General features: G+C 40.4%; 1 protein-coding gene across 16 annotated transcripts in view; it reads right to left on the bottom strand.

The window, feature by feature from the left end:
- RCBTB2 (RCC1 and BTB domain containing protein 2) overlaps positions 1–9,109 on the bottom strand; it is a 45,148-nt gene continuing 36,039 nt past the window's right edge. For 8 of the 16 annotated variants that reach the window (XM_033176896.1, XM_033176905.1, XM_033176893.1 and 5 more), the window contains 2 exons: positions 7,441–7,571; positions 1–1,277 (listed from right to left, as the gene is read on the bottom strand). In XM_033176896.1, coding sequence (XP_033032787.1) covers positions 1,137–1,277; positions 7,441–7,571 — 272 coding nt within the window. In that variant the 3' untranslated portion in view covers positions 1–1,136. Of the gene's footprint in view, positions 1,278–3,958; positions 4,130–7,440; positions 7,572–9,109 lie in introns of all 16 variants that reach the window. The other 8 variants (XM_033176902.1, XM_033176898.1, XM_033176895.1 and 5 more) reach the window with 3 other exon arrangements.

Below are 9,109 nucleotides of genomic sequence, written 5' to 3'. Positions count from 1 at the left end.
TTCTGTTATCTGCAAATAAGCACTTTATTATCAAATAGTTCAGCATCAGAACAAGAATTCTAATTCCAAAAGGGTTTTCTGTACATTACATGATATTGTGAGATACACGTTAGAAGAATCTGAGACTATGTTCCATTCCAGTTTCTCTTTTGCAATTAATTTGTTTTGATCTAAAAAGTATAAATTTATCTCATTCTTGTTCATGCTGTCCATGAAATGTAAGTATCAGTTCCTTCTCAGCTTCTCAGTGAGTGCTTTACAGTTACACTAGTGCCAGGTTAAGAGACCTATTTTATACTGACATGAAAGTCAACTACAAGAAAAGCACATTGTCATTTTCATTTACAGAGGCAAATCCCACTTAACACAAAGAAAAGCAAAGGACCTTACATGATTATGTAAGGCAGATCAGCCCAGGAATTTCATTCAAAGATATTACTTCATACTCCATAATCCCATGTGAGAAATTAATGAACGACACCAAGTAAAAAGAAAATTAAAATTAGCCCTTGGGCCTCTGACAATTTAATTGCCAAGGCCTTTTGTGAATTCTAAACAATGTTTTAAATTAGCCACAATTTCTCAGAATGATATACCAGAATAATATGAACCTCAATAATTACAGGCTGTTTTAAGTTTATTTTGTGAACATTATTCCTTCCCCCAGTATTCCACAACTAAAGTTGTTCTCAGATTTATAATACATTGAGTGCCTACTATACGCAAGGCACTGTGCTGAGTGCTGAAAATGTGGTAAGGACAGCACTCCTTGTCAAGCTATCTATGTGGTATCAGCTAGCTGAATAATGGAACATTTGGGCCAGAATAGCATATACTGAGACCAGGGTACCAAAGGCGTCCAACTTAAGTGACTCAAAAGAGTAAATGGTAAATAAGATATTTCCATTTTTTTTTCTTTGACCTTAGTCACATCTGATCAGAACATTCAATGCTTTCTACATAAACTCTGGATTTAGGCAGACAAAGGCCACTCACCACCATCCTTCTTTTGAAAGATACAAGTACTCAGCCAAATGTAGCTCATCATACATACTATTAATTAAAGAGAAGTGATTCATCTCTGGCTTTTGCAGGGGAAATGGAAAGCCTCAAAAACTCCTTTCCTGCAGATGGGATCAATTTTTAAAGGCTCCAACTCTGCTTGCTTTGCTGATAAAGTTCTTCAGGAGATCATGATCCATTTCTGCAAAACCTGAAGTTTGTGTTACTACAGTCAGATGGTTTATGCAAAACCTGAAGCAGAATTCTTCTAAATCCTAGGAACAACAACAACAAAGATCATTTAATACATTTATATTTCCTAATTCAATGCAGCGTAGCATGAAAATTGCTAAAACACGTTAGGCAAGGAAAAAGAATTTGACAGCCAAGTGGAGGAAATGATGGTATGGGAATACCTAAAGAATAGTCATAAAAAGTGTAACAAATATGAATCATCTATGCTTGTAAAAATTTAAATAGCACAGAGTAACATTCAAGTTCCTCTGCACTAACCTAGGTAAAGAATCTCACTTTTTCTTTCCAGAGACAGGCAAGTGAGTGTGTGAATTCTTTGGTACCTTTGTCTAGTGACAGTATTTGTTACTGTTGATTTCACTTTCAATAATTGTTAAAAGCCCTATAGTCCTGTTTTATATTTATATCAGGGTCTTTAAGTATGTCTGTCTGTAAAGAGTTGGTGGAACAAAAAGGTAAGCCATAAAAAGCAGTAATGCCAGGAAATTGCTGCTCTGAAGTCATTAACAGGTCACTGCGTTTTGCCTTTATGAGACGACACAGGATGGGATGAATGGATTTGATCACACTACATTATGCCTTCAATAATCTCAACTGGGAAAATGCTTTAAAGAAATCATGACTTCTAAGGCTCTGGTAAAAGAGACCCAACAGATTGGTTTTTTCTGGCTTACTGTAATGCACTCTGGGCCAAAGGATAATGTTGTAATAATTTGCTTGATTAGAACTATAACTTGAAAATCAGAATCAGGCTGACCAGATGCTTTTTGGCCCTGGAGAAGTGAGGGCAGGCTGCTGAGACCTCCGATATGCCTCAAACCCTTGGCCTACTTGGCCCAGGACAAGATGCTGCTAGGTGGTGGTCAATTTTTAACTTTCCTCTCCAAGCTACTGTAGGTAATTTATAAAAAATAAAAAACAAAATTTTAAAAAGCCCCAAATACCTTCTAAGCAATTACATATGCACATTACACACGATAGCCTTTTCTTCTTCTTTTTTTTTTTTGAGACGGAGTCTCGCTCTGTCTCCCAGGCTGGAGTGCAGTGACCGGATCTTGGCTCACTGCAAGCTCCGCCTCCCGGGTTTACGCCATTCTCCTGCCTCAGCCTCCCGAGTAGCTGGGACTACAGGCGCCCGCCACCTCGCCCGGCTAGTTTTTTTGTATTTTTTAGTAGAGACGAGGTTTCACCGGGTTAGCCAGGATGGTCTCGATCTCCTGACCTCGTGATCCGCCCGTCCCGGCCTCCCAAAGTGCTGGGATTACAGGCTTGAGCCACCGCGCCCGGCCGCCTTTTCTTCTTTAGACATATAAATTATAGCAAATGCTGAAGATGGAAAAATAGTAAATCCTGAAGATGGAAAAAATAGAAAAAATGTAAACCGACGAGTACATTTTCTTTTAAGAAAAGAAAGAAACTATACTAGGAAAATGCTTATTTCACGCCTGAACATAACCAAGCAGGCTGTTGGTACCACACAAGCAATATGATGTGTCTCTGTTCCAGGTAAGCCCTCAGTGACAAACAGGGAAAATTCACGCACCCACTTGTCATCACAGCATACTATACATAAAAATGTGCTTCACTGACACATGCTGAATAGCCAAGGATCCATTAAAAATTATGTGCTGTTGCTTAAGTGTTTAGAAATGGCATTTTTGCCTACAGCACATCAAAGTGAAACCAGATAGAGATGCATCATCTCTTTGGCTGAACTCTACAGAGAGGAATGGAGAAATTCATACCTACACCACACACATTGGAGTGTGTCTGAGTTTGGGGGAGGCGCAGTTTGACGCCTCACAGATCTGGACAGCAGCGGGAAAATTGCTAATTAATGGGAGAATGAAAAAGCCCTAAAAAGTTATCACTTGGATCCATGCTCCTTTACTTTATTCTAGAGTGGGATTTTCCCCTAAATATTAAATTAAGGACAGGACTTGGAAAGAGTGCCTGTGATTCTAAGAATTCAATAAATTGGCATGGGGGGTACTGGTTTTGAGGGAATTCTGTTCATATAAAACAAGGCCCCCATTATTTTTCAGTTAAAGAATTGTAGTCTATTTTGAATGCTACCACTCCATGTGGCTTCATGTTCAAAGTGGGGCCCTCTGTTCTGTCCTGAAGTCCTACCACACTCTCCTAGTTTGCTCATTTTCCTATAGGACTTCCATACTTCTCCCCATAAGCCTGACATCTCCCCTCTCATCCTCATCCTCAGCTGACATGACTTCCTGTTTCACTGAGAACCAGAGTCACTTGAAAAGAACCTCCACAAGCTCTCCTCACCACGTCTCGTTGCCTATTACAGAGAGGCCTGTGGATGCAATCTTCTCTGGATCAACAGTCCAAGACCCTATAGAAAGCAGAGCCCTTGCTCTGTCACTAGATCCCACTGCTCCACCTACTCAGGGGCCCTGCTCTAGCAACTGTCCCCTGCATCACTGGCTTGTTCCCCTTCACTGAGTCATTTGCATCATTAGACAAGCTTCCGTTTCCTACATCTTAAAAAAGTAAAGATGTTTTACCTCAAATGCCCCCAAACCTCTTCCTTTTTATCTTTATCACAAAATTACCATGAAAACCTGCCTCTATTCCCCATCTTCGGTTCCTCTACATCTACAAACCGATCAGACTCCCCGCTTCACTGCGCTAAAACTGCTTGCCAAGGCCCCTGAGACGTTCCCATCGGCAAACCCACTGGTCAGTTCTCAGCTCTCCCCGCAGACCCGCCAGCAGCATCTGGTGTGGTTCGGACTTCTTCCTTCCTGTTTCGCTTTCTTTCCCAGCCTCAAGGAAATGGTCTGCTGGTTTCTCTCTTCCGTTACTGCTCACTCCTCTTCAGTCTCCTTTGCTGGTGTCTCCTTATCTCCTGTAAGCATGGAGTGCTCAGGACTTAATCCTCAAACCTGTCTCACGTCACTGCCTCATAGCTTTGACTTCAGTACATTTCTCTCTGACTTCCAGGCTTGCTTATCCAATTTGCTTATTAGACATTTCCATTTGGATGTCTAACAGACATCACATACTTCTCATATTCAAAACCAAATTCCTGATATTTCCCCCAAAATGTTGCTCCTATCTTCTCTAGCTCAATAAATGCCACTTTCATCCTTACAGCTGCTGAGGCCCAGAACCTCCTCAGTCATCTTTTTTCTTTCCTCACATCGAATCCATCTGTACATCCTGTTGGCTCTACTTTCAAAATGCATTCAAAATCTTAACCACTTTTTACCATCCCCACAGGTGATAACTTGGACCAATCCACCATCATCACTTACTGGATTATACAGCCTCCTAAGTACTCTCCTTCCCCTAAGCTCGCTCGCTCGCTCTCGCGCGCGCTCGCTCTCTCTCTCTCTCTCTCTCTCTCCCCTCCCCCAACACAGCAGCCAGGAGGATTACTTTCAAATGCCCATCAGATCATATCTGCTCCTCTCCAAACCCTCTGATAGCCACTCACCTTGGAACTCTGATTCCTGAAACCTGCCTATGGGCTCTGCGGGCCCTGCCTCCTCCCACACACGCCACTGTGCACCTCCAATGCACCATCTCCCTACCTCATCTGCTACTTCCCTCTCCACTGTGCTCCATCCACACTGGGCTTGCTTTTCCCCGAACACACCACCCACACCTCCTTCAGGTCTCTGATTGAGTCACCTGCTCAGTGATGTCTTGCCTCCCTGACCACTGTATTTAAAATTTCAACTTTCATCTCAGGATGGCATTCCCTAGGCTGTCTTCCCTGGCTTACTTCTTTCCATATCACTTGTCACCATCTGACATACTATATATATCCTAGTCATTTATGGATCACCCATCTCCCCTCACCAGAAATTCCCACAAGGGCAGAGATTTTGGTTTGTTTTGTTCATTTGCAGTACCCCAGTGCCTAGGGCAGTGCCGGGCATGTAACAGGCACTCAGTGAATATCTGTTGAATCTATGCATAAATACTCCTGATTTCAAAATACTGAGTACAATGGAGAATTGTAGTTAAACATGTGGTTTTAAAATTTGCCCAATCTTGGACTGTATTCCAGTTTTGCAGTTTACTAGTTTACTCAGATTACTTAATCTCCCCAAGCTTCAGTTTTCTCATTTATAAACTGGATCTAATATAATAATGCCTATGTGTTACAAGGTTGTTTTGAGGAGTAAATGAAATATGAACTGTGCTTAGAATAATCCCTGGCTCATATGAATTATATACTAAGTGACAGTCCATCATGAGGGATAATAATTTGCGGAAAGAGCCCATTTCTTGCTTATTTGAGCTAGGCAAATCAAATACGGCACTGTTCTTTATTTACAAAAGCTTGTATTTTACATTAAGTATATATACAGTCTATTTTACTTGTAGTCTATTATACTAATTTAGGGTACAACAATTAGCTGGACAGGCTGTAGTAAAACAGTGCATCTCTATAGGCAAAACTGAACATCCATGAAAGGAGTATTTAATAAGTACCTGCTATGTGTCAGACACCATCCTAGGCACTGGGGATATGGTTGTGAGCAAAACAAAGTCCCTGCCATGCCTCAAAGAGGTTACTTTCTAGAAAACAGAGAGCTGGAAGCCAGACAAATAATTCACATAAATAGAGACTATTAAAAAGTATTAAAAATGAAGCCTGATTCAGATGCAAACACCACAAGGCACCGTCTTGACATCTGAGATGGCCCTCCATCACCATGGTTCATCACCGTGACGCTAAAGAACAGACTAGGAAAAGTGCATGGATTTTGTTTGCCCATGAAACATTCTGTGCTGTAAGTCCCCAATATGTTATTGCCTTGATATAAAACATTCACTGTGCTTTTAAATGTCAATGTTTTGAGGTAGTATTCTTTTTTAAATGTTAAGTGAAAAAAAATTTAGGTTTCAAGTATTTACAAATACATAATGTGACATAAAACAAAAACTCAGAAGCTGCTATATGAAAGTGCTACTGTTCTCTAGTTGATGAGTCATTACCTTCCTCACGCTTTTTGTCTTTTACAAATTTTCTTTAATAAGCATAGTATTATTTACATAAACAGAAAAAAAGTTATAACCTTTCATCTACTAAAATGTCTCTGTTTTTTTGACCAAAGAAGAGGATATCCTTATACCAAAAGGAAATTGACTTGAAGATGTTATGGCCTGTTTCCTAAAGATTTGCTTCTAAGATTGGTTTTCTTTCCTTTCTTTATTATCATAACAATACATGGTCACTGTAAAAGTTCAAAAAAAATAAGCAAAGAGAAGAAAATAAAAATCATCCACAATTCCACCCTTCAATGATAACCACTAAGCATAGTTTTCAGTCTTTTTTTCTACGTAGATAATGAACTTTAGTTTTTTATTCAGCTAGTTATACCCTTTTAAAAAATAAAAATAGGATAATAGTTTTTCACTTAGTGATATATCTTGAATAGCTGCATAATTTCTTGATATTAACATTTTATAAACAAGCCTCCACTATTCACACTAACCTTTTTCTAATTTTTCAAAATTATAAACTGCCGCAGTAAACACCTTTGAAGCTAAGTCTTTGTCCAAATCCATGATTACTTCCTCAGGATAAATACTTATGAGTGAATTCCTTGAAGAATTGTGTCTTTAATTTAAGGCGCTTAACACATATTATACCAAATTGTTCTCCATATCAATTTGTACTCTCATCAGTAGTTTAGGAGAACACCATTATTCTGATCTTATACATTGTCTCCAAAACAATGTATTCCTGCTTTGACAGGTGAAAAGCCATACCTTGTTTTCATTTATGTTTTTTGTCTGTTTATAGAGCCATTTGTTCTTTGGTCCATTTCTTTCAACCAAACTGTTCCTATTCTCTTTTTGTTTTTCACTCTGGTAAACAGACTTCATTATATGTTGCAAATATTTTTCCCAGTGTCTCACTACTTTCTAATTTTCTCTATGGTATTTTTACGTGGATAAAAGTTTCTTATCTTTTTAAATCAGAGCTATAAATCCCTTCCTTTATGGCTTCTGCCTTTGATGTCCACCCCAACGTTATATAAATACTCACTTATATGTTGTCTAGTACTCTTGTTATTTCTTTTTTAAAAAAATATTCGATCTTTCCTCTACCCAGACTTTATTTTAGTTTAAGGTATGAGGCAGGCACCTCGGTTCCGTTTCTCCAGGAGGCCAGCTGCTGGAAGCAGGCTTCCTTACCTGGGCGTCATACTTCACTGCAGCCGAGAGCAGAGCGATGGCGTTCTCCTCGCAGATGCCTTGCTTGATAGTTTGTTGGCAGAGCTTTTTCAGACGATTTTCTCTATAAAATGTAGCCAAGTCTAGCAGTCCTGTTGGAAAGAAGTGTTTATTAGGGGGAGTGATTTCAAGCAGCCTGATTTACACTCACTCACTCAGCCACTCAGAGATGATTTTGACAGTATTTTGGATATAATCCTCAGTGAAGCGCTGCATAGACTGATGCTGACTGACACTTACACTTCAGTGTGGGGCTCTACCCAGGATGGCAGCCAAGCTGAGCAAATACGATACACAAATCATTAGCTGTTGAAAAACAGGAGCACAGGGAGAATAGCTTTAACAACTTTTTCCTAGGAAAAAAAGAAAAAGCATGTTGCACTTGAATGACCCCTTCCCCTGCAATCTCAATGTCAGCTTCTCCTGGGCCATTCCCAGGAGCACACACACATGCTGTAAGAGTGCCGGCCAAGAAAAGAAAGAAAACAAAAGAGAAGAAAAGAAGAGGGAGGGGAGGGGAGGGGATGTGAAGAGAGGGGAGGGGAGGGGAGGGAAGAGGAGGGGAGGGGAGGGGAGGGGAGGGGAGGGGAGACCCTTTCATGGATATGTGTCTGCCTCCTGTTACCCTATCCCACTGCTCCTCCCTACAGCAAAACTCCTAGACAGAGCTGTCTGTATCTGCTGTCTCCATTTTCCCACCTCCCATTCTGACCTCAAGCCATTACAAGCAGAATCCCATCCCCACCTCTACTGCAATCACACCTGCGGTTTCCTCTTACTTGACATTTACACAGCATTTGCTATGATAATGCTCTCCTTAGGGCACTTTGTCCCCGCTTGCATTTTTCTTCTCTTTAATTAGTTGCTCCTCAGTTCTCTAGGCTGAATCATTTTTCCTGACTTCCAAATGTTTGAGTGCCCCAGGGTTACATTTTCAGATATTTTTCTCACTTACTTCCCAGAACTCCAGCCCCAGGGTTTTAAATATCATCTATATATGCAGGTGAGTCCTGTTATATTACCTGTCACCTATTTTCAAGTAATTCAATGTAGACTGGGTGAGGTGATATATGTAAATTAATTTTATTCTACCCCAAGGAATGATAGGAAGTACTCTAATTGAAGCAGTCAATTAGCATCTGAAAGACCCTATTTGTTTTTCTGAATCTTCATTAGAGGATTTGTAATTAGCATAAAGAATGTCAGAATTAGTTTGTCGTTGGTGAAATGAGTGGTAGCCAGGATCAAAAGGTTAGCTGAATCCGGCTACTAGAATACTGTCATGGCCACCTCAAGCTAACTTTTCATGCAAGGTACTTAATAGAGTGTATGAAGTATAGAGAGCTGAGATTTCATCTATTTTACGATATTAATTGTTTTTGTGTCTATCTGCTAATAAATCTTGTACATGTGGTAGACTTTGGTTGGAAACTTGCTTTTTTAATTAAAGCAGAGGAAAGTTACAGAGGAAAGACGATAGCCCACTGGAGGACACTGAAATCTTGAGAGTTGTGAATGGCTTCATTGTTTTTGGCCCCAAGCTTCAGATTCGCACCTGCAAGCAGCACTGCCCTAGGAGAGGACTCTGCCCCAAGCCCCGGCTCTGCACCTCCTCCACGCACACCCTCAG

Source organism: Trachypithecus francoisi, unplaced genomic scaffold (genome assembly GCF_009764315.1).
Source record: "Trachypithecus francoisi isolate TF-2019V2 unplaced genomic scaffold, Tfra_2.0 Lachesis_group18, whole genome shotgun sequence".
NCBI lineage: Eukaryota > Metazoa > Chordata > Mammalia > Primates > Cercopithecidae > Trachypithecus > Trachypithecus francoisi.
Note: the sequence above shows the minus strand (reverse complement) of the source record. Positions and strands in the feature narration are given on the sequence as shown.